This window comes from Mixophyes fleayi, chromosome 5 (assembly GCF_038048845.1).
Source record: "Mixophyes fleayi isolate aMixFle1 chromosome 5, aMixFle1.hap1, whole genome shotgun sequence".
NCBI classification, from domain to species: Eukaryota; Metazoa; Chordata; class Amphibia; order Anura; family Limnodynastidae; genus Mixophyes; species Mixophyes fleayi.
The window spans coordinates 62,979,578-63,006,690 of NC_134406.1; the positions used below are offsets into that span (position 1 = coordinate 62,979,578).

Below are 27,113 nucleotides of genomic sequence, written 5' to 3' on the forward strand. Positions count from 1 at the left end.
TGAATGGAGTACACGGGGCGCATGGGGCACGGATAGCCCCTACCTTCCTCCAGCTGGCTACTCACACAGGAACTGACATGGCACATGAGAAACAAACTTTGCTTCTGCTGGCCGATGTGCTGATTGCACTCCTTTCTCAGACTACATGCTGCAGATTTCTAGCAAAGAGGGATCTGTATAACCTCCGGCCTGCAGGGTGCGCTGTGGGAAAGAAAGCACACAGAGGGGAACTGGCATGTGATCAGTTCCCTCTGACTCATACAGGGAGGATGAAGCAGTTACAAGTAAGTGGGGATGGAGGGAGGATTGCTGGAAGTTGATGTTGAAGGTGTAGGCATAGTGATTGGGAGTTATTTATGAGGGGGGGAGTTCATGATCTTAATGTGGTACTTTGATGAGGCTGAGGGAGGTAATAATTAAGGGGATTAATGAATATATATAAAAAATAATGGTGATAGAGTTAATTAATTATGGGAATGAGAGAGTGAAGGATGTTGAAGGGGTTGTTATGACGAGGCTAAAGCATTTAATGGGGGATGGCCCTTATAAGCGGCTGCACAGGGCCCCGATATTCCTCTTAGTGGCTGTACACATCAGACTAATCTAAAGGTCTAAAGAAGTGCCTGGAATTTCGTAAAGCATCAGGGATGTCTGTATCAACGTTAACACCATGTGTGGTTGAGGGATCCTGGTCCTTCAACTGTTAAATTCTCAGCCTGTGACTTCCTGCCCATCCTCAGATTATGACCACTACACCTTGTCACATGCAGCCCTGTCCTCACTAGGAATCACACAAGTGGACAGTTCACTAACATGTGGAAGAGATGAAGATTAGTAACAAAATGTTAGTTCTGGTCCCAATCTTAAAAGCTACTATGCATTTGAGTGTGGATTTACAAGTAGGCATCACCTTGGAAAGTCCCTGCTGTGTTCTTGTGCTAATCAACAAATAACAAGAAAAAATCCTGATGGCGCTTGCAAATACATAGAGCTATATTAGCAGCTGGTCTCAGGGGGAGGGGGGAGAGGGGGTGGGGGCAAACCTCCCCTGATAAGAAAATAAATCAAATAGTCAAATTATGCTTCATATAGATCAAACAGTCTACTAACAATATATATATACTGTTAATGCATATATATTGTTACAAAGAGAGTGGTTCGCTACAGGCCTCTAAGAGAGCTGACAGTCTACAGGGCAAGGCTGCAGACATTACAAACTTATACAGCATTGTACCTAGTTCAAAGATATTCAGGGGCAGGACATGTGTGTGACAATATAATAGTATAGAGTGTGATTTAACTAAACATGTTTTGAAGTGGTTTAAAAGTGTCTTTTTCCACAGCTGACAGGGTGTGTCTGCAGTGAGGCCAATCAGGCAGAGCATCTGATGAGAACTCCTTTATAAAGGCAAGATGAAAGTGCCACCTGTCTATCAAGCTAGGGCTGAGGGATGAGTTTAACATATTTAAACCTGAGCTGTTTATTGTTCAGTGTGACCGATGACAGACAGTGGCCGGTGTCTATGGAGCTGGTCTCTTTTAATCTAACGTTAGGGTCACAAGAACATGTGTGGAACTTTATGTTGTCAATTACTTTGCCATCCTGACAGTAAAAAGCAAAGTACAAAGCAAGAAGTTGTTCTTATGTTTATGTCTGTGATCAACATATCATAAAACATTTAATTAGCATCTATCATAGAAAACACAGTTATAAAACTATAATCCTTGGTGTTGATATTTTAAATGATCACTTCAAAATACACAGGGAAAACATACATTCTATTAGAATAATAACCAAACAAATTGGTGCAAATGTATAAACATATGTATCATTCCTAATTGGTTTTGTTAATATTGCATATACATCAAATAGCAGCATAATAATAAAATGAATGTTTCCCCCATTCTATTAGCTGAAGCTCCTCCCACATCTTAGAACAACATCTTAATGGGATCTGATGCAGGTTGCAAAGCTGTGTCTGTAGTCATTTAAGTTGCTCAGACATCACTGTCTCTGCCCTGGTGTATGACTCTACACAGTGCATTTCTGCAAAGCAAGTCTGCCATGTTGCAAGTTTCCTTCTGTATATCTCCCACCATTTATACATGTGAAATTGGCACAAAATCAATCCTATCTCAGATTCGCCTAAACATCATCGCGAACAGCCCCAAAATGCCCACTTTGTGACAAAACTCCACCCATTTCTTACAAATCCCCACCGCTTTAGAGGCCCGCAATTCGGAACTGTCCCAACAAAATCAGAAGAGATGGGAAACCACCTCAGCATTATTAGTGTCAGGTGTATGTAGCACCCTCTTGTGGTGGTGAGCAGGATATACCTCCCAACAGTTCTGGTAGTCAAGACAACAGGGTAGTTGGGAGTTATACATATGTTAATGTCAAACAATGGCAATTACTCTTGCAATGGGGTATTTACGAAACTCAAACTTCTATAAAACATACAGTACCAAGGAACGTGTGAGTGAAAATTATCTTGTTGTCCACCATTGACCAATATACTACCCAAATAAACTAGCTACATAACATAGTACCATAAACACAGATCTCTTCCACTTCAGTATTGTGACAAGCATTACACAGTTGCTAAAATAATGCAAAAAAAATAACATTTCATTTTGCATATGCTCCAATCCACAGACAAAAAAAAGTGCACACGTTCTGTCAGAATGAGGCTCTAGGACCTAGTTTTTTGACGAGCTGTATTTTTTTTAACATAGGTTTATTTTCTGCTAAGTGTCCCATCCAATGAAATCAGTTTAAAATGATGCTCATTCACCATTTGAATTCTATATGCTCTTGCAGTGTAACTTTTGGCAAAATTCCCATATTGGTGTGTATTGTTCTTCCTGTCACACTGCTCAGATTCTCTGCATGCATTGCTGGCTCTGTGAAAATGACGCTACGTTCAATAATTTATTTAGAGTTAATTAAAAGACATTATTAAACAGCACATCACCAATTTCAATCCCTCATTCTTTATTTCTACTTCCTCGACAACAGCATAATTGTTAGTGGAGCAAGCTGCTAAGAAAGATAAATTGTCAGTGATTTGCTGACATTACACGTCCTGGTATGTCAGATGTAAATGCAATCATAAGAGATGTCTCTATGCTGAATCTCTTCTCATTTAAATATGCTTAGCAGGTACTACTGTACCAATTACTTACTGTACTTAAGAAGAGATAACTTATCTAGTGTTAAATCTTCCCTATGGGAGATTACTTATCTAATGTACAAAAATAAATAACACCACTGGCTCGCAATGATTAGATGGTCTTAATTACAATTCTAAGAACATTAACTTTTCTGATGTCCTGGAAGGTAAAGAGTGCAAAAAGTAAGGCTTAATATTTATGTGCAGGGATATGTTGAGCTAATGAAATCAGGGGTATTAAGATCACATCGTGTTAGCAACCCCATTACATGAAATGTTGTTATCCCCCTTGCTGTGTGGTTGAGGTCATTCTATCCAATAGAAATACATCTGCAAATTGCCTGTTTAGGAATTTCCAATACATACATTTACTAAAGCTACAATCACTTACAGACAAGCTTATAGGAGAATTACTGGCAAAAGAGAAATGTCTTATCCTGGAATCCCCTTACCCAAATTAGAAGAACTACAGGAAACCCCGCAGTTCAAGAGATGCTTAGTTACTGGCATCTGCAATGAAGATTGTTCTCCTGACATAATTGTCTGGAAAAGATTAAATCCTCACAACAGTATGTGAAGTTTGTCAGTTGGAAGCTGATTGTGAAGAGCGGTGGCTTGTATGATCAGCTTCCGCCTAACAAGCTCACTCAGCACTGTTCATATTCAAAATTCTCCAGGCTGTTGAGCCTGGTGGCGACTAATTAGCAGCAGGCGCAAAGAGGTGTTAGTATCTCCTGAACCATTGAAATCACAGACCATGCAACATCTTTTGTTGCAGTTATTTATACAATGACACCATGATCTAATGTAAAAGTGATACATTATGTGCATATCATTTCACCATACAGTGTCTGTGTTTGGTTTAGTGTATAATAAAACACAAAATATGTTTATGACTAAGGTTCCCAAACTGTGCACTGTGGCTTCCCGGGATAACGCAGCGATCTCACAGTGGTGCTGCGGCCAGGGTCGGTGGTAAGCAAGGCGGGGGACTACTTGGTAATTATTTTGGCTTAGGGGTGCCTTGAAAGTTCCTGATCCACTAGCTGATGGCATGTCAAAGGCTGACGTATGCAAGGTATTTAGGTATCCATGTATTACATATCATCTTAGATTATTAGTATCAGCTAATAAGCAATGCTCATACCATCTGTGTTAAAAAAAAAAAAAAAGTCAATGATCATTTATGTTGAAAACATGCATGGCCAAATTGCACAGATCCCTTGTTTTGGTGTTGGATCAAACTACTTTCTGGTAATGCTTTGCATTGCTGTCTGCACTTGATCCTGCTCAAGCAATGAGGGCTTGACCTGACTTTCCACCATATTGTAGTGAAATTAATCTGAGCGCGCCTGTATTTGAAAATGATTCAGCAGACTTGTGGATCCTCAATGGACAAAAGTTATTTATTCAAATATCACTATGACTAAATCACATAACATTTTGGAAATCTGTACCAAGCATTCCCTTTGTCAGATGTGTGACACCATTTGAACCACAAGCATAATAATACAGCAAGGAAAGTATCTGTAGAAAATATCAAAAGTAAAACAAGAGCCTGCCAGCGGGCAATTTACCTTTGCGATTTCCAGGGGGTAAATTTATCAAGCTGCAGGTTTGAAAAAGTAGAGATGTTGCCTATAGCAACCAATCAGATGATAGCTGTCATTTTGTAGAATGTACTAAATAAATGACAGAATCTGGTTGGTTGCTATAGTCAACATCTCCACTATATCAAACCAGCAGTTCAGTAAATATACCCCCAAGTGCTAATGTTAAACAGCAACTACTTATTTTGATACTCAAAGATGTTGCAGACCTGAAGAAACATGTCAAGAAAAAGCCACGTGAACAACTAAATTCACTTAAAAAGAGGAAAGGAGTCAGATCAGTTATCAGCTTTCTACTTTCATTAAACTGGTGCAAATCAGTTCTATGGAAGCAAATATGTCATTATATACAGTACCTTGCAAAAGTAGTAAGACTCTTGCTAAATTCTCTAATTTTACTGATCAATAAATCCTAAACTGAACTGTTGTTCTCTATATTATTCTTATTTCAAAACACTGAAACTCAAAGATAGTTTTTAATGTGACATTGTTCTCTGTAATGAAAATCTTACTGTTTGCATAAGTATTGAATCCCCACAAGTTAATATTTCAGAATGTCACCTTTTGTCACCTTAGTCTTTTGGGGTAAGTATGGACCTGATTTGCACATTGTTTGGAAGTGATTTTGTCCCAGTCTTTCAGGCAGATTTGCTACCTACCTACTCTCCACATTCCAGTGGTATTACCCTGCTGACCGCAGACTACTGCACCAACTTGATCTCCACCTATCCAGTGGTATTGTCCTGCCATCCGTAGGCTATTGCACCTGCAAGATCTCCACCATTCCATTAGTATTCTCTGCTCTCCACAGATCAATCATACCAACAGTATATTACCTACTGTCAATTCCTGTAACTCCTCTTTCTCCTACCGTTTCCAGTAAGTATCGTCTAGTACTCCCTAAGAGGGCCACGACCTGAGGAGCAGAGGCCACAAAGACCAGATCTCCTTACGGAATTCCCTGGCGAAGACCCTCTGTTTAGTTAGATTCCACACCTCTGCAAGGAGTAGCATCAAACTAAGCAGACCAAGGGTCCGATTACATTAGGAATCGTGACAGTACCTCAGTTTTCAAATAATGTCACAGATTCTGCATTGCATTGAGATCAGGACTATGACTGGGTCAATGAAAAACATTCACCATTTGGTTCTTTTCACACTCCAAGTTAGTGGAGTGTGCTAGTTTGGTTCAGATTTTTAGCAGGCAAACAGGTTCTCTTGCAGTTTTTTCCTGTATTTTGCACGGTCCATTCTTCCATCTGTTAACAAGCATTTTTGGCACCTTACAAATAAGTGATGATGAAGATGCCCAGTCAGTGATAGAACTACTTCCACTGCTGTAGATGTGGTCGCTACAGGGTCCATAGCTGAGGATCTACTCTTCAGTGGCCACTCCCAGCTTGTCTGCTCCGGCCCCGCAACTGGGTCACTCTCAAGCTTTTGACATACCTATTTTTACATGTTTAATTTTGAGTAATGGCTTGTTTACATAGTAATATTATGCAGAATTCTTGATATGCTTGACTGGTGCACCTTAATGTCAATCTCGGCTAGTGAACTCTGTAGTTTCTTTGAAGTGATTGTTGTTCTCTCTGTGGCTTCTCTTACAAGTCTCCTTCTTGTCTGCTGAGAGAGTTCTGACCTTTCCTAAGCAGTGTCTGGGTGGTTTGATGGTGTTTCCAGTTCCTGATTAATGGACCAAAGGTGCCCGCTAGGACATACAAACACTTAGATATTATTTTGTACCTTTTTTACATTTTTATTACTTTAATTCTCTAACTTCTTTTGGATGCTTTTTAGTTTTCATTTTCACAGCAGTCCTTCAGATTTACAACGTGAATAACGATCCCTTAACTGTGGAGTTTTTATCCAGAAAATGTGGCAGCTATTTTAATGACTCACTGGTGGAGGCCAATTGTAAGGCAATTGTGCCCTTGCTTAGCAGTTGTTTGTCACCATTATAAACTTAGAGCTTAGACGACACAGGGATTAAATACTTATGCAAATGGTATATTTCAGTTATATTTTTTCTTAAGATTTTTTATAACATAAAACAATCTAACATTTAAATCTAATTTTGAGTTTCAGAGCTTTGGAATAAAAATATCACAAAGATCAAAATTTCAGTGAAGGATTCATTATACAGTGAAATGTGAGAATTGGGCAAGGTTCTGAATACTTTAGCAAAACACTGTTTATCTTCTTTTCAAGGTTGGTGTGACCATGATTTCATTTTCATACAATACCTCTGGTGAAGTCTTAGATGGCAGGAAATTCAAGTGGCGGTAAAATGTTCAATGGTTTTTCCTAAACAGCTACAACTAGAAGCAACATGTTACTACTTGTAATTAAGTTTACGCGTCATTTCCTGCTCAGCTGTATGCAGTTACAACTGTGGAGTAAATAAATTTTTAGCAGCTGGATGTGATACTTGCAGAGATCTGCAGTCACAGTAATATGGGCACGATGGAATTCTAGAATGCCTCTAATGCAGGATATGCTTAGTGCACAACATCTGGTTTACATTTGGAATCAGTTACCTCCTTCATTCTTACAATTTTGATATATGAACATGGCTACAGGTTGTTTTGTTCTTCTCACCCATTTAAAAACAGGGTTTAAGATGGACAAACAAGAGATGACAAAAAAAACAATATGCTCAATGATTTATGTACATATCTATTAGCCCATTTAGTTATAATTAATATTGATTTATCCAAAATTGATACAGTTCTCCATCCATTTTTATTTAGCCTACCACAGTATGTACAAACAGAAATAAAGAAAAAACTAATTTGCTTCAGAATAACCATAATTTATGTTGTAGATTATACTTTAATGGTCTAGATTTATGTATATATTTCTAATTTAGACATGCTATATTAGACAAGCAAAACTTAGCCAAAGGGGGGTGTCCTGTTATGCATAAAAGGCATCTCTAACTACACCTATGAAAGTAACTAATGCTGCTCAGGACAACCAGGTGGAGCCTATAGACCGGTGTGCAATATGCCACCAGAGGGATTTTGTGTAGCATTAGACAAGCAGCGCTATAGAGAAAATTACTGCCATACTGCTTGACAAATAATAAGGTCACCTATGCAGAGCGTGGGGCAAATCGGGGCAAATGAATAGAGCTAAGCAAAAAAAAGCCCCATCGCTGTGATAAACATATTATCACATTGATAAATATGCACTGAATTATTTGGGGGGAATTCAATTCGGCCGTGCTCAACGCGGCGTTAATACTGTAATTTTAACCCTGATTTCTGCCCGTGGCTCCCTGAGCTGCAAGCAAAAATCAGCATTAAAGATTATCGTATCAACGGTAATAGTGCCCACTATTACTGTAATATCAGTAATAGTGCACAGACCGCGTTACTCCTGAAAGTAACGCGGCCAATTAAATTCCCCCTTTAACTATAAAACATCTCTCTATCAAACTTTAACAAATACCGTTTGAAACTTGTAATGAATTCTTAAGAATATTATGTATATTAAAAAACAATATATTAAAGAACAATGAAAAATTACTAACTTGTAATATTAGCCTGATGCTGGCTCACTTGAGTTGTGAGGATCCGCATTCTTCTTGCTGTTCCCATGAGATATGCACATACTGGCTAGTGCGCCTCTGTCAGGACGACATCACGTCATCATGTGAGTGATAACGTGTCATCATGTGCATACTTGCAAACAGCAGTTCAGGAGACACAGCAGGGATCCAGTAAGTGAGCCCACCCTCCTGAGAGTCCGGACAGTCTCCTAATAGTCGGGACTCTCAAAGACATTCCAGGAGAGTATGCAACTATGTACTTGCCCAACTTCCACCAATCACTGCATCTCCCTCTACAGAAATCCTTATCCCACTAGACAATGCCGCCTTTACAAAAATACCCCACTTCCACTAGAAAACTCTCCCTCTACAAAATTCCATAACCAACTTCCACCAGTCATCCTCCCCCTTAAAATAAGTCACTACATTTCACAACATTTCCACCAGTTATTGTTCTTCATCCCTACAGAACTCTACATGAATAGGGGTAGGGCCGGCTACTACCTATAGCTGCAGTACTGCCTGGCGGATACCTGACCAATCAGATTTGGTCATTCCTCCATTTTCTAACAGACATTTATTTTTTCTAACCACTACCCTTCATATCTTGACTGACACATTGTCTGACCGATCAGAGCTCAACAAGAACTGGCAACAGGAGTCCACACAACCACCCACGGCAGCTAGATCCCAGGTCCCCAGTCACTCCTCCCTGCAGAATTACTTACCCAGCCTTAGAGCAGCAGGGCTGGATTATGAAACTGAAGCTCAGCTGGGGTGCTAGATCTACCCTGTCCGTGAGATTAGTCTACATTCTGTGAGTCTCTTATTAAAAGTCCATTATTATTTCTTCCATACGCGATTGATGGTGAATATTTGACCAATGAAAAAAACATAATGCTGATGTGTGCAGATACATTTAAATGCAGGGTATTATGAAATTGATCTAGGGCCAAACAAACAATGATATGGTTTTTCTAACCAATATTGTCTGTTATTTTAGGTGACCCATCAATAGCACTTGTAATATTTTACCAATTAGCAGCTTGGTAATGTACAGCTGTCTTGTAGGAAAGATATGATATGTCTGTACAGTACAGTACAGCTTGACATAGACTTATTACCTGATCTACAGTATACCTAGGCCTGTATTTATGAATAGTTCATGTAGGCCCAGGTCTAGGGCTGCGGCGTTGTGGGGGCAGAAGGCTGCTCTTGTTTTATCTTCTTAACACATCTGTTTTTCTCCTTATTTACATTTGCCAGTATAAAAAATGATGATCAAATGTTAAACACTGGTAGACTAATATAGTTTTAAAACATGGTAAAAGCTGGGTGCACGGAGCTCCAAGGTAATGGGAGGACTGATAACGGTACAACTAAATATGTCTATGTGGATAATAAAAAACAAACTGAAATCCAGGTCTGAATATACCTTTAGTCACCTGTCTTTCAATGATCTTAAGCAAGAAATGTCAGTTTGCTACATAAAGTACACCCATTGCATACCTCCCACCCGCACCGATTTCAGTAGGACAGCCTCAATTTTTTGTCTCCGTCCCACCTGCGGACATGTCTGTCCCAAGGGGGAAAGTTGGGAGGTATCTCCTGTTTACCACACACCTGCTGCTGGAGCATAGCGCATTTAATAGATGTTTAAAGGGAAGGGGAGGTGGCTAAGAAGTAACCTAGCATCTCACAGCACTAGGGCCACACTCCCTACATGATGCAAAAAATCTCTCATAGTGATGTAGCCAATACGGTTTAGCATTGACAAGGGAACTAAATATCTCTTTGTATTTGCTGTGTCTTGTGATAACAAAATGCCTGGGAGCTCTCTGCCACTATTACTAATTAATAAACAACAACCAGGCTGCTGTTACAACAATGCAATGCACCTTAGTGAAAGGTTAATTGTAATATAATTAACTTGTCACTAGTGGAGGAGGGTAAGAAACACAAAGCAGAAATTCATATCTTAGAGCAAAACTGGCTAATGTTCATTATCATAATATTCAAATTGCTATTAGCAGTGAATATCAAGCATGTAGCACACTTACAAAACATGTTACTTAATTTTGGGCTCATAAGAACCAAAGAAATAAATGGTATGTTAATCTTATGCAGTGAATGACTCAAATGTGTTATCTTGAAACAACCCTGATTGTGGCAATTTTCCATTGAACTTGTACACCGTGCAACATTTGTGACAGAAGAAAGCTGAAACTTTTAAGTACACATGCAGGGAGGGGTATTTTTAAACAATAAACATTATTCTCAGATTGTATCCCTATATAAATGTACTCTCAGATCAGACTGCAGGGAATTGTCAAACCTAATGATTCACACCTCCCAACGTTTGTACCAGAGGGACGGAGGCCTGGCATGCTGGGGTGCTGGGGGATGGCCACGGCATTCTTGGGCATGCTAGCGATTTTGAAGCTCTGCTCCTCTCCCTTCCAAACTCCTTCAGAGCTGTATGCACCAGTGCACACGGCACCTGTTCATGGCTAGGGCGGCAGTGGACAAAATCTTCCTCGACCTTACCACCAATTGGGGCAAAGCTGTCCAGATCGAGACGGCAGAACAGAGCCCTTCAATCGGGAATGCCCTGCCTAAAGTGGGACAGTTTAGAGGTATAAGGTTGCACATAAGTGTCATTTAAAATGTACACATCACCTACACACTATGAAGGCAGCCATGCTACATGCTGAACTAATGTTCACCAGAATGAGGCCTATCAATGTGCAAGGAACTAGTGCCTAATGTCAGGAGTCTCTAGTGAATTTATAAACCGAATATTGGTTTAGTCCACATAATGACTGTGCCTATATATTGGCTCATGCATATAACAGGTGTTATTTGAAGACATACAATTGTAGGCCTTAAATATTCTTACTGTGTTGAAAGCAGAGTCTTGTAATGAAATTATGTTTACATTTTATGATATATTGTGTATCAAAACAACCATTTGATACAGCAATGTAAGAAAGAAGCACAAAGCAGCAGATTATGTAATCTCATATTAGAAAATATAAAATGTGACGGCATAAGTAATTACCTCTCTGTTTTCTTGATGAGGACTACTCGGAACATCTCTTCCTGGGGAATCCTCTCGCTCCCCTCACTGGACTGAACAAATGGGTGTATTGCTGCCACTGTGAAGCCCTGCTGATACAGCTCTTGTAACTTGTCTGGGAGGTCCCGTAGAGAGGAAATGCGGACTGCAGGTAAACATGGTGCTTGAGCTAGAAAGTAAAATCACAATTTAATTACCAATTAAATAAATAATAATAGTTAAATTATACTGTAGTTGACTTGAAAATCCCCTTATTTCGAAACTTTGCTCAAGTGTGTCAACTGCTCAATGTGAAACAAAAAGAATTGTCACAAACATTAGGCAGTAGTGTGGTGAGTCAACCTAAAGTTCATTTGTATAATTCTAAATTTTTTTTTTTACCACTGCAGACATAACAGTGAAAGATTGTTTATGTGCATATGGGTTCGTTCACACCTGTCAGCTGTATAAGTGCTTGTTAACACCTCAAAAGGACATCTGAAATAGGATAAATGGTTTCTTATGGACTTGTTCCCACCATTTCATTCTAACATATAAACAGTGGGTCTAATTCAGGTCCGAGAGCAACTTGCACAGAACTTCAGCATATTTTCGATCGTATTCAAATCCAAGTGTATCTAGAGATGCGTTTAGGGTTGAATCTGGGTGTAAGTACGCTGCTCCTAAACGGTTCTTTCCAAACATAGACAGACAGAACAGTGTGCAGTATACGCTCAAGCATATGTACAATGCAAGGTCACATCAGATTGCATAAAACATTTTTTGCAATATAAAGCCAAAGAACCACTCTTAACAGTATAATCATTACTAAAGATATGTATTTAAAAAATTATGTTTTTTTCATTAAATACATAAAGATGCTTTCAATACATACTGTAGATACAATGCGTTTTTATAGCCTATCTTACTTGCATACGCATATTCTGTGCTTGCTAGTGGCACGAATATATGTAGTTTTTAAATCAAAGACTATGCTGTGTCAGTCACCACTACCAGTCAGCAGTTACACTTGTCCTGTAGCTGGTGTATTTGATAAGGCTAAAACCAAGCATACTTACAAGAAACCCCAGGGGGTAAATGTATCAATATGCGGGTTCTTCAACACCCGCGTGTTCAGCCTCTTTCGCGATTAAATTTCAAGCGGCGCTGCATTGTAAAGGGAAGTTAACCCTTTACAATGCAGCGCCGCTTGAAATTTAATCGCGGAAGAGGCTGAACACGCGGGTGTTGAAGAACCCGCATATTGATACATTTACCCCCAGGACTTTAATTGTCCCCTTCTGCGTCAGAGCGCCCTTACTGTACATTAATTATATTAGTCCACCTTGCCCTCCCCTGTTCCACCTCTTGTAGGCAGTCATAAGTGTCATTTGAGTACGGAAATGAATTACATGCAATTATGTTCATTAGCGCAAGGTCCGTTTCTGAGCATCCGCAGAACCATCAAGCAGATACACTACGCAAAAGGACGTGCCTCCGAACATGATCATGAGTTACAATAGATTATATTGGTAAAAGCACGGTAGTTTTAAAGGGGTCATATTAAATTAGCTTCCCGGATCGCGGCTACGCACGGCCCAGGCACATAAAGTGCAATTACGGTACCGCCACATCGCAGATTTCCCATTGCAACCCTATTAGGTGCAAAGGGAAATCTGGAGTGTAGTGTTATCGGGAAGGAAGAGGCCGCACGTAGCCGCAATCAAATTGAATATGCCCCATGTGTTTTTACTAATTTTCCCAAAATAAATAGGTGAATGAACCTGTAATAATCAACAGAAACTTTGAAAAAGATTGCAAGAATGTATGGTTACAACATGTAACAAATGTATCTTTTTCACTTAAATAAATATTGTTGTGGAAACAATGTATAATATATTTATAAGTAAATAAACAAACAATGTATAAAATCATAGACAACCTTCAAGCTGTTCTTACTTCCAAATTTGAAAGTAGGACATTGTGATCTCTATTGACTCTTTAAATGGAAATGTTCTGTGCATCTAAGTTCCATTAATAGAGATCTGATGAAACCCACTGAGAATTGTACTATCCATCCAGAAACATTCTTTTAAAGAAACATATTCTCCTGTGAATTCACTCACCCTCCTTTGCTGCTTCCAAGCATGACCAAAGCTTCATGTCCCACTTACACAACATCTTTGTTTTCTGGGAAAATTGTTCGTTGCTCTATTTAGCAATGTGCATGAAAGAATAATTTTCTTCCTCTGCTGGTCTAGACATAATTATATAGCTTGTTATCATTCATAAATATTAGGGGATAGTTACAAAAACTGCACAACCCGCTCACAAACAGTTTTTCTAGTACAGTTCAGAAAATGATTGTTGCTCTGTGTAACAGCACCTATTCCTGTGTGTCATAAATGACTCACATATTTACATTATCTATTCTTTTATAATTCCAACAAGTGAATCAACCAAATCATATATGTCGTACTATCCCTCTCCCACAGTAATACGATTTTTACAGATAGATAGTATTGACATCTATATACTCTGGTAACATAAAGTGTGTAGGAATATCACATCATTAAGTCCTGTCCACCACAGTGAACACTGACAGCCTTATGTGGAGTTGGATGTAATTTTACATAAAAACACACAGACATTAAATGCGTCCTAAATAAAGGCACAATAACGTTTTCACATACTTACCAATTTTATTAAAAGTTGGTCTGTGGGAGAGCCAGGTGGGAGGTCGGCGTGCGGGGGTGGGGCTAGACGAATCACATCATTTTGACCCCTCCCCCTGTGATGCAATGACACAAAAGCATCATTTTACCATGGGGGACTGGCCAAAATGATGCGATTCCGGAGGAAACGCATAATGGGTGCTTCAAATATGCCCACTTCAGTAGGAAGTGGGCAGATGCGGGAGAATGCCCTGCTCTACCCGGATTTCGGGAGTCTCCTGGACATTCCGGGAGAGTATTCGTTTGCATGCTGTTCTGCACCAGCGCACAGCATGGGTTCACTCAGTAAAAACCACTACCAGCACTAGGCTGTGACTGGCTGGTGATACTATAACAATGGAACCCGCAGAGTAGGGTCCCCCTGTGACAGAGCCCTAGCTTATTTAGCACAATGCTATACTACCTACTGGAATCAGACCTACAAACAAATGCTGGCTCCCTCCCTAAAAAAAATCAGCCCTGTGCTGAAATCCTGGGCGCTCCTCCTTCCAGACGCTGCCAGTTGGTGCTGGGGTAATATATGGTTAAAATGTAGAAAAATCTGCACAACTCTAATTAGCCCCTGTGTTAGTAGAGGAGTGAAGATACAATTTAAGTCATCATACACATTGCGCTGCCACTTGAATAAACAAATCACTTCCCATGTCTTCTTTTCACATCTTCTCCCAGTAAAAAGGTGTGAAATGTAGGTAAGTATTGTGTCACTGAAGAGGTAAATCAATGCAGTCTTACACTGTGCCGTTAGTAGGTTTTGTGGGCAGGAGATAACTGGGCAAAAAAGTTTTGTTCACATTTGCTGCTGTATAATACTAAAAACTATGGGATGAGTTAAGCCTCTTTTTGAAAGAACACAGCTAAAAATGGCTCAGGAACTAAATTTGTTTACAGCTTCCTGGGTAGGTGTGACTGTATCTATTCATGTGTACATAAGGCATTTATGATTGTTGACTTATTCCCCATTCATACTGCACCAAAATCCCGGGTTTTTCCCGGGGCGAGCTCAAACGACCCGGGTCTTAGTGCAGTATGAATGGTACAAGTCAAAAATCCCGGGTCTAAAAACCCGGGTCTTCAACCCGGGATTTATCGAGGGGTAATTCCCGGGTCGGACCCGGGTTGCCTGCACTATGAATGGTGCAACCGGGTTTTTCAACCCGGGTTGCACAGAAAACAAGATGATTGGCTGTCTGCCTGTCTCTGGAGGATTTAAAGCAGGAGAATACAAAGAATGTATATGAAAAGAAGGGCAGTTTACAGAAATTTTATTAATGGCTATTACATACATAAATATACCATTGGGTATACATGATTGGAGATATATAGAGAAGGCACCATCACTATTGTACTTTTTTATATATATAAATCATGCTAATAGATAGAGTATATTTCCCTTTAAAGGTTACTTGTCCTGATTAAAGTGCAGTGCTGTGTATTTATTTGGGTGTCTGATGTAGCTGATATCCCACATTACAGAGGTACAAAGTCTGGGAAATACTAGTTGTGTGAAAGGAAGCAAAGTTCAGGTTTTTCTGCCAGGATTTAAACACTGGAGCAGCATCCAGTCTTCATTTTTCAGCCAATGAAAACTGCTCTGGTGATGACTCCCACAAATTGCCAGGACACAGACTTGTGCAGTATGAATGGGGTCAACCTGGGAAATTCCCGGGTCCGAGGTGCAGTATGAATGGTGTTTCTGAGCTGGGACGCTCCAAACCCCGGCAAAAACCCGGCTTGAAAAACCCGGGATATTGCCGGGGCGGCAGTATGAAAGTGGTGTTATACTGCTTAGAAAATGTCAGCTTTAACCATACTTGCCCACTCTCCCAGAATGTCCTGGAGACTTCAGAAATCCGGGTAGGTCTCCCTGGCTCTCGGGAGAGCAGGCCATTCTCCCACATCCTGCCCACTTCCTAGTGAATCAATTTGCAGTGAATCAAGTAATTTTGGCCCCGCCCCCACGTCAAAATGTAACTAGCGCCCTGCCCACCCCCTCCATTATTACACTTCACCTCCCAGAGAGATAGAGTAAAAATTTTGTAAGTATGGTTTTAATATGTACAATAAGAAAATGAGAAAAAATAATTATATGTGCTAGGACAACAATGTGGCTCAGTCACCTGTGTGAATATGGTTCTGCATTAATCTAAGAGAGCACGCAAAGCCAGGGATATTAACATGAACTGAAAGGCTGTCTATTGCTTAGCTGAATAATACACTTTAAATAACTATAATTAAGTGTATGTAATATGTCTAGCCTATGTCACTCCTCTGCATTAAGTTGCCATGTTACAAGGGAGGTGCTTCTCTAAGAAAGCAGGTGCAGTTTAGTTTTTATTAAAGGGCAAAAAACCCTACTGGGAGCGAAAATAGGTGATGGGGGCTTTTTACCATAACACCCTACATATTAAAGGAATCCCATCTGTGGCAGCGCTGGTATTGCTGGTGGTTACCACCAGTGGTAAAACTCACTGGCGTTCGCCGGAGATATTTAACAAGTATTTCCACAATACTTGTTTTGTTATCGACATCTCAGAAAGGTGATAACAGAAGAAAATAATTGAAAGAATGCTTTATTCTTTGAGCATAGAGGCTTGAAGTGCCTAAGTAATATCTTGTTTGTGTGCACATTCAATGAGGGCACTTCAAATTTCCATCCATGTCTAGAATAAATGTACCATTGGGCTAGTATTACAATGTAAGCAGACTTGGCATTATTGACCATGTAAGGAAAAATAAACCTGATTTTATACTTTATATCCTTTAATCCCAACTCATTTCTTGAATGTAATCTCTATATTAACAATTCAAGTACAATTTTGCTGGCACTACACTGCATTCTGAATCCATAATAGTACTGGATATGTCATAAACAAATGCTTGTGAACAGCCTAACTCTAGGACACAATCTCTGAATCTTAAAACTTGGACAACATCCCAAAAGGCTACATAAACGGACCACATTCTTTATCTAACATTGTGCTAATCATTGTTATTTTTACTCCTATAACCCACAAACAATTGTGTCAAATAAACTCTGAAATAAATATTTGGGAAGATATTTTGAATAAATATATGAAGTGATATTGCCAATTTCTTAGATAAAGTAATAAATGACATCTTAACAGCAAACAGAACCATTTTCTGCGCCACTCTGTTGAATAAGCAATCAGCAGGTAGTAACATTTAGCTGTGGTCAGGCTCAAAACTGGCACAAATTGAAAGAAACTAATACAGTCCTGTGAAAAAGAAAATGCACCCTCTTTCAAGTATGTTTTATACAGGATATAATTAACATTTATCTAGTCCTAAGCAAGTCCTAAACTTTGATAAACCTAATTCATAGTTGCCTGCTCTCTCAAAATGTCCCAAATTTTTAGGAGTTCTCCCGGACTCCCGTGAGAGCAGAGCACGAACCCGCTTCCTGCCCACTTCCCTAGTGATGTGGGTGGGGGCTGGGATAAATGTCGTGTCACACAGTGAATCGTGTCATCTTGGCCACAACTCCCACTGTAATAGGCCGAAAATAGCGTCGTTGAGGAACAGGAGCGTGGCTTAATGATGCAATTGCCTGTCCACGGCCCGTGGCTCGGCAGCTTGATCTCTGGAGATGTTGGCAAGTATGACACAATCCAGGGGTTGGCAACCTTTTTCTATCAGAGTGCCGGCTAAAATCTAGTCAAGTCCAGGTGTGCCAGTTGGGTGTATATATATATATATATATATACATATGCATTTGTTGCCCCCAGAAATTCATTGTATGCCACAGTTGCCCCCAGAAATTCATAGTATGCCACAGTTGCCCCCCGAAATTCATAGTATGTCACTGTTGCCCCCGAAATTCATTGTATGCCACTGTTGCCCCCCTGAAATTCATAGTATGCCACTGTTGCCCCCAGAAATTCATAGTATGCCAATGTTGCCCCCCGAAATTCATAGTATGCCACTGCTGCCCCCAGAAATTCACAGTATGCCAATGTTGCCCCCAGAAAGTCATAGTATGCCACTGTTGCTACCAGAAATTTATAAAATGCCACAGTTGCCCCCAGAAATGCATAGTATGTCACTGTTGCCTCCAGAAATTATAGTATGCCACTGTTGCCCCTATAGTATGCCACAATTGCCTCCAGAAATTCATAGTATGCCACAGATGCCCCCAGAAATTCATAGTATGTCACTGTTGCCCCAAGAAATTTATAGTATGCCACTGTTGCCCCCATAGTATGCCACAATTGCCCCCAGAAATTCATAGTATGCTACAGATTCCCCCAGAAATTCATAGTATGTCACTGTTGCCCCAAGAAATTCATAGTATGTCACTGTTGCCCCAAGAAATTTATAGTATGCCACTGTTGCCCCATAGTATGCCACAGCTGCCCCTAGAAATTCATAGAATGCCACAGTTGCCCCCAGAAATTCATAGTATGCCACTGTTTCCCCCAGAAAGTCATAGTATACCAAGAATATGTGCCCCTCAATTTGCTGCTCTTACTTACCTTTGGAGACTCGTCTTCCTCCAGAAACCCGGGTGCTGCTTCAATAAAACAGCCGGTGATGGCCAAAACGGAGTTTCTGCGCATGCGCAGAAGCTTAGTTTCAGCCATCATCGGCTGCTTCCTGAAGCAGCTTCAGCGCCGGCGTGCCAGACAAAAGTGGTCAGCGTGCCACGTCTGGCACGTGTGCTGGAGGTTGCCGACCCCTGACCTAATCTCATGTGACAAGTAACCCATAACATATTTTACCATGTCGTTATTTATTCAACAAAACAACAAGCCAACATAAAGTAGTTTTATGTGAAAAATAAAGTACATCTTTACTGCTTCCATATCCAAGGAATATCATTAGAGGAAAGTGCGGCTAATTAAGTGCATCAGCAAGTGCTGCCACCTATATATATAGCAGAACCTTTGTCAGTTGGGTCTGGAGCTTTCGGATTTGTGCTAACACCATGTTAAGGAGAAAAGACATGTGCAATGATCTCAGATCAGCAATTGGTCAGTTCTTCAGTCTGGAAAGGCCATTTTCATACAATATGAAATCCAAAATTCTATAGTAAGAAATATTATTTACAAATGGACAATATTGAAGACAGGACTCCCAGGAGGTGTCAGAGCAAATTCACCCAAAGAACAGACCTTAGAGATGCTGTGTCGGGACCTTAATAGAGCTATGTACTAAAACAAATGGCATCTAACGCCAATGAACTGAAGCAGTGTTGTAAACAGGATTAGGCCAAAATTCCTCAAATACAATGTATGAGACCATTAAGCTCAGAGCAAAAAACTAGTAAAAGCATGTCTTTATCACTAGTGGGTAAATGGCTATAAGTAAGTGTAAATGGAGGTGTAGCAAGGGTGCCCCTTTTATTGGGAGTGCCAACAATTGCTGGTCGCGAATCGGGATCGGAATTGAATATGCCCCCAAGAGTGCAGCTCATCAATTTACCATGAACTACAGACAATAGTATGTTGGAAGAATTCCTGCTCTTCCAATGTAGTAAGCATACTTACCAACTATTAAGTTGCACCCTCTGGGAGATCACGGAGGGGAGATGTACAGGGGTTATGGCCCCTGTGCAATGATTCAATATGTGACATCATGCAGTGGGGGTGGTGCCATTATTACATGATTCCCTGCAAATCACGTTGTCAAGTCCCCTCTTTGCCCACTTTACTAGAGTAGTGAATGGGGTCTGGGAGGGTGACTGTTTTTTCTGAAATTCGTGAGTCTCTCAGACGTTCCAAGAGAGTAGGTAAGTATATTACTGAGGTTGGGGATTTCAGACAATTCTTATGGCACACTGTCTAATGTACACTTAAATCTTTTTGTTTAGTTCCCAAATGTTTCTGCTTCATATATCCAATGTTATCAAACAGACCCTGCGGATTAGGGTGAATTTTATCTTATTATGTCAAGTTGTCCTGCAGTCACCTTTATAGGCACAGCTGGAGTGTAGACAAGAGTGTATTTATTTATACCGCACTCTGGCCATTTCAAACTTCAGTTACATCAAAAAATTGCAAGCTGAAATAAACTCAGCTATTATACAGAAAGACAACAAAAGCATAGAACATAAAAGGTAAATGCAAAAACAAAACCTCATGTCTGACCTGCAGTACATAGCACATTTCTTTATCATAACTTATTTCATATCAGCAGAGAGAATCAAAGACAACAGAGTTAAAATTACTATGCTAACTTTCCCCTAAAAAAAGGTTAAAATAACTAATGTCAACTACAAATAAAAGTCTGGCGGTTTTAAATATTTCATGTAGTTTCCCTTGATTTCGCAGAGTTAATGACAACATCTGTGACTGTTTTTCATCCTGAAATTGAAGATTCAGATACAGAAGTCACAACTGCCAAATGTCTCTCCTTATTTTTTTATTCCCGTCGATGATCCAAAGAATGCCTGCATTAAATAATTCATTAGCTGATACCTTGCCATGAGGGTTTGAAATGTAAGTAAGGAGAACACTGCTTGATTACCTTTTCGCTTATTCTAACTTAAGGCAACAAACTAGTCATTTTATTACAATTCCGAGAAATCTGTCTAATTACCTGTCAAAATTCTTAAAGAGAGGCAAAGTACCAGAAAGCAGGGTGTTGTGAGCGCAGTACTGCTCTAGGCAAGATCAGTACAACGGCATTAATGTAAGTATTTCTGTTATCCAAAATGTGTAGCAGATGTCACTATCCATCAGGAAACACAATAACAATTTCGGCGCGTTACATAGCAAATGGGTGCATGTGTTGGGTTCCTATTTTTTAAGCAGAAATATAAGACACTCATGTCACATGGTCTTTCTGAGTTTAAAATTGCCATACATCCATCTAAATAGATTCCATTGCCGATCATGGTCACAAGGCAGGACACAGGCATTATAAAAATGAGTGTGTTTCATTTTTCTCCATCCACCTAACCCCCCACCCCTTGTAAATATGGCACTGGAGCCTGCCAGAGGCCTTGCTATCTTCTGTGCAGGCTGTCATTGCTCTGGCTACTGGGTGGGTGGTGCAGGACCCTCTTGTGTCACGGGCACATGTGTACTGCACAACCTGCACCCATTATAGATACGCCACTCATGCAGGCACTATATGGAGACATTCCTGCCCCGACTGCTGACCTCAGTAGGATTGAATTGTGCAGTTAATTGCTTTAGGATTTTAAGTGGCAAAACCAGGACTAACCTGGGAAAACCAGAACATATGGGAGACCTATCCATGTGTTCTGGAAATTGAATGTAGCATAGGATATCACTGGACTGTGATTGAAAGACACTAGGATAGTACTGTCCAAGTTTTAATAAATTGAGACTGGCCTAATCAAAGATGGGGAAAACAAGATAGTTAATATGAATATAGTGTTTCTCGCGGTGCATTGTGTACCAATTAATAAAAATGTGCTTTCCATCACAAAACACATTGGTGGATAATTATGACAACTACTGTATAGGTAATTGTGAAAAAATGTATTGCAGCCAATAACAACTAATCCCATTATAACACATTTTTCTTGGTGTAAAATGAAAGCAAAGTGCCTGCTATTGGTTATAGCTTCTTTTTGGCAGTTACCTTGGCTCTCGATTTCATAAATGCCGCCACTGTAATTAGTACAGTCAGATAAGTCAAACAAGTGTAATCTGTGCTTATTACCTGTGAACATGTAGGATAATGATCTCTATAAACCTAATTTAAGACAAATGCTGAAATCAAAGAGATGATAATCAGATCTGACTTGGAGGGTAACTTCCCTAACAAAACACAAGCTTTGGCTGCTACTATTGGAGTCTGCTCTTTACCACAGATGCTCTATGGGGGAGAATCAGCCCAGGACATGAAAGCACTATTCAGTGGGAACATGGAAATCAAGGTTACTGCACTTACCCCTTAAAGGAGGGGATTGGTATTGAAGAGTATGTATGAGGGGGGCAATCTGGATGCATAGTTTAAGAAATGTGCATCTGGATAGCCTATATGATACCATAGAGTTGGATTTTTTTATTATTAGATCCTTTTTTTTATTAATCTTTTAGATTTGTTTTAATATAATACATATCATTTTATTGTCAGAGTAACCACTCAATAATAATTGTTTATGTTTTTTGATAGGTAATCATCTGGATTTGTGTTGACTTTGTTAGCATTCTCTTTGTAAATCATTTGCACAATGCTTATGGTTGTCTTTTAAAACTACATAAACACATATTAATATGAGTCTGAATTTCTCTAGATGGACCAATTAGTTCTTCATCCACGATAGATCAAAAATTTTCTGTCATTTGCATTAGTAACATATCAGAGTCGAAAAATGTGATACTTATCTATGGTTATCATGTTTATTAATTTATATTAATAAATAATATAATATGTATGATTTTAATATATATATATATATATATATATATATATATATTACTTTCTATCATGTATTGTGTACAATCAATTATGTATAATCATGCATATTTGCTGCTTCTATCAGCTTTGGTTGCTAATAAAGCAGATGGGGACTAGTGAGTAACTTAAAATGATAGGTAAATGAATCTTTATATAATTGGTAAAAAGTAAGCAGTTGCAATATCCCTTCTGAAGAAACCCTTAGTTTGAACGGAGAAACGCGTCAAGGTATTTGTTGGAGCTTTATTGGCTTGCTTACACATGTGATTGCTTTAATTTTTTGTTATTCGATTGATGAATATGTACTGAAAGTTTGCTGGTAACAGGATCTGTAACTAATTATGCAATGTGCATTGAGAGCTGGAAACCGCTAATCATGGACACATATATTTGGACTGGCAGCTCCCATCCCTTGTAGTTCGTGCCACTCTATATTGAAAACCACAGTTACTTATTGTGCCTGTAATCGGGGAATTTCATTGGTTAATCTAGATCGGGATTGTAAGCATCAACCCTTGTCACTTTGGCCCCACTTAAACACTGGTCTGCTAATTCCTAAAGACAGCTGGTGCTGACTTTGGGTCAATACTGTTTGCGGCTTTTACATACAGGATTAGGATCCCTTTCCTCTGCTCTATTGGAGGCTAAAAGGATTCCTAATTATGTGAGCTTTTGCCTTATTTTATTAGAATTTATATCCATATACCTAACAGCTTAGTTGAACTTTTCCACACATCAGTTGTGCTTTTTCTAGCTCTGTGCAAAAAATACAGCTTATTACTTGCATGTTTTTGGATGAAAATACTTTTGGAGATCTTTGACACCAAGTTCCACAAATACAAGTGACTATAGATCCTGAAAAGTTCCGGTAATATGAATGCTAGCCTAGTGGCTCACTTTGTACCCTTAGAGATAATTTATTTCTTTGTTATGTGCACTCAATTGCATTTGCTTAAATTATACAAGTGTGTATAGGTATTTGTAAAAGCAATCCCTGCTGGTGTTTTAATGTTGTTTTAAGTTGAATAAATTGTTACATTGCTAATATATGCTAGCTTTTGCATTGATTATCATAATATTATTGGGTCTGGTGAGATACTTTTAGTGCGGCCGCTCTTTCTCTCCTTGCTACTGCTACTGGGAGACTATAATATTTCCCACGTTTCAGTATTATTTTGTGTTTACAGATTAAATTTATTTATTTATTACCCATTTATTTATATATTTACTTTTAATTTTATTTAAGGTCACCACACTTTGCACTAGAGCTGTTGTTTTTTTTCTAGAAGAATTTTATGTTGACTTTGTCCTCCTTTTTTTTCTATTTTGTTTGCTTATTTCCTACTTGGCCTTCACAAATCAGCTGTTTAAAAAATATGGAGGAGACGGTTTTATGGGCATGAGTATGCAGGGTACACAATTACTTTTTAGAATATATTCGCTTAGGATAAACTCTACATACAGACCTGGTCATATTGTAATAACAAATGTATTTTAATGCCAAGGAGCTAGAAATTCTTATCAAACATTCTAGACTTTGGTCATCCTAAAAATCCATGGTCAGACAGAAAGTATATAAATAAAGATCATTCAGAACCATTTCTTTTTAGGTGTAGTCACCCAAAAATATCAATCCAACATAAAAATGTACAGTAATCAGGAAAAATCCCATGTAATCGATAAGGATCTATAAACATATAAACATATTGGTATTTGCTAACAACTGCATTGTGTGTTAGTGTTTTTGTGTCCACCAGAAGGAAAATAGCACGTTATGCAGGAGATTATGGAGGAAAGCAGTATGATGGTGGGAGTATGGTGATTTGGGGAACCAGCAAGTATCAGACTGCAATTCTCAGGACCACCTGTATCTAAAGCTTACTTGCCCACTCTCCTAGAATGTCTGGAAGACTCTCACATTCCAGGTAGGACTCCAGGGAGACCAGGCCATTCTCCCACATCCCACCTTCTTCCTAGTGAAGGGGCAGGAATGGAGCCTCCATCACACAATTCGCTGTGAATTGTGTCATTTTGGTTCCGCCCCGTGACAAAAAGGTGCTTCCGCGTATTATGTAGTGAGACGGAGCCTTCACTGCCCGATCCACCACACCACGCTCCCTCCACCTTCAGACTTCACCTCCCCTCTGGGATCTCCTGGCAAGTATCATCATCATCATCATGTTATTTATATAACGCCACTAATTCTGCAGCACTGTACAGAGAACTCATTCACCAAGTCCCTGCCCCATTGGAGCTTCAGTCTAAATTCAGTAACACACACACACTAGGGTTAATTTTGATAGCAGCCAATTAACCTACTAGTATGTTTTTGGAGTGTGGGGGGAAACCCGAGCACCCGGAAGAAACCCACGCAAACACAGGGAGAACATACAAACTCCACACAGATAAGGCCAAAGTCGGGAATTGAACTCATGAACCCAGTGCTGTGAGGCAGAAGTGAAATTAACATAAGTGTTGTAATATTTATATACGGGTGTTACTCTCTATACATAACTCTTCTGCTAAAAAAAGTGACGTTTACACATGTACACAAGGGTGGGGGGGGGGTTAGTTTGGTTCTCTGATGGTACAAAAGCCGAAAACAAAAGAGTTAAACTTTGTAATCATTGTCATCATTTTATTTTATTTCATACTGAACGGCATTATGTTTTAATCTATGTTTTATCTCACACAGATAAGGCCAAGGTTGGGAATCAAACTCATGACCCCAGCTGTGAGGCAGAAGTTATAACTACTAGGCCACTGTACTGCCCAGTGTAAAGTGTGTGTAGTTACTCCCTGGTATATTACGGATTTCCGGGCTTCTGAACCCTGGCCTGCTTGACCCTCCTTTTGCCTGATTCTCTTGTGGATCATCCAGTGCCTCGTGCCTCGTGCCTCCTGGCTAAACCTGGTCATCCAGTCCTTGTGTCTGCACTTCATCTTCATCTGTTATACCTGGACACCAGTATTTCCTGCTCCTGTGGCTAAACCTTGTAAACCAGTCTCCACGTTCCTGCACTTCATCTGTTATACCTGGACACCAATCTTTCCTGCTCCAGCTTCCCAGCTAACCTGGTTATCCTGACACCTATATCTGCATTTAAAACATTGTGTATACAGCATCTGCAGTCTCAAAGCTAAACCTAGAATTCCTGCTGTCGTGTACCTGCTTTTTCTATGGATTATGCTTACAGTTAACCATTGACAGCACCTATTTATAATGTGTGTGTGCCGTGATCAATATAAAAGACATTCTGTTTTCATTACCACAACTCTCCGTAGTATTCATACTGGGAATCCTGTACAATAACAATTTAATACAATGGTGTATGGAGGTGGGTTTAAATTATAGTCATTGTATGCCATGTATAACTTTGTTGCATCCGTTGCTACCCTTACCCTTACCAGTGGCGGAACAACCATTGGTGCAGGAGGTGCGGTGCCACGGGGCACATGGAGATAATGGGGCCCGCTCCATGAGGAACTAGCAAGCTAGTTCCGCCTCTGACCCTTACAATATATATTGTTCACTTATAAAATGTTTATACTCAGGACTGCTGATATAAAAAACAGATGAGAAACTTTATAAACAGTGTGGTGAACTTTAATAGCTGCTCTTAGAAAAGTTTATTTCTCATCATAAATAAAATTCTTACGGCTGATGTGTGTCAGAATTAACCCCCTGGTGGTAAGGGGGGGGTACAATCTTTTCTTCTACAGTCAGTTGCGCAGCTATATAGCAAGTGTTACATATAACATAGCCAGCAGCAAAATCTTTTAGCTATCAGAGTGAATATTAATTTAACATTTGTCCCCAATGGAACATCTTTAGCTGTGTCTATAAATCAAGAGGGAGCATATGTAAATACTGCTGAGTGTGGGTAACTAAAAGAGAGATGAGACTGGGGAACGGCAAAGGAATTTACTTAAGAAAACTGTTTTATCTTCACACTAATGCATCTGACAACCACACTCGTAAGCTGTAGTGTTTTATCCCCCCATTTTCCCCAGTGAACTTCAGACATTGGTATCTGTAATCTGCTTCATTATCCGTTAGTGTACTTAAACATTTTACACATTGAAAAGTATTGATTTACTTTCCTTGTGCCTAAAAACGTCTTCTCTGGGTGATGAACTTGAAAAGCATTTAACACAAGAATCCATGAAACTGACAGGTGTTCTTAGCAGTTCTGCTCTAGTTACTGATATAAGCATATAATGAGTTATGCGCAAACATAAGCACATGCTTCCTTCACTAGGAAATCTATCAGCAAACATGCCTGCTGTTTTGGTAATGCTAGTTTAATTACATTGTAATGGGAGTACAGAGGGAAATATTTGACTTTTAATAAAGGCTTTTTATTATCATTGTGGTAGTAGGGGGTCATATGGCATTAGGATCACTGCAAATTTTGTTGTTGTTGTTTTTTTAAAATTATATTCACATTGCAGTAAACACAACATATAGCAGTAAAGACATAACTGCTATAGTAAATTGTATATAAACTATATAAAAGTTCTGAGTAAACAATCAATAAAAATATATACAATAAAGAGTTATAATAAGATCGTGGAGTATGT

At 39.4% G+C, this 27,113-nt stretch overlaps 1 protein-coding gene and 2 long non-coding RNA genes across 5 annotated transcripts in view; 1 reads left to right on the forward strand and 2 right to left on the reverse strand.

The window, feature by feature from the left end:
* LOC142158401 (uncharacterized) overlaps nt 1-27,113 on the reverse strand; it is a 604,325-nt gene that overhangs the window by 159,305 nt on the left and 417,907 nt on the right. The window lies entirely within an intron of this gene.
* Nucleotides 1-27,113, reverse strand: part of RFTN1 (raftlin, lipid raft linker 1) — a 283,814-nt gene that overhangs the window by 155,568 nt on the left and 101,133 nt on the right. For both annotated transcript variants that reach the window (XM_075212313.1, XM_075212314.1), the window contains exon 3: nt 11,404-11,590. In XM_075212313.1, the coding sequence (XP_075068414.1) occupies nt 11,404-11,590 (187 nt within the window). The remainder of the gene's footprint in view (nt 1-11,403; nt 11,591-27,113) is intronic.
* Nucleotides 123-27,100, forward strand: LOC142158400 (uncharacterized). 2 transcript variants are annotated; one of them, XR_012692768.1, is made up of 5 exons: nt 123-284; nt 11,424-11,572; nt 20,426-20,593; nt 24,269-24,454; nt 25,225-27,100. It is a non-coding gene; the product is annotated as an uncharacterized LOC142158400 (long non-coding RNA). The 2 variants fall into 2 exon arrangements; XR_012692769.1 differs by lacking the exon at nt 20,426-20,593 and having other exon boundaries at nt 124-284.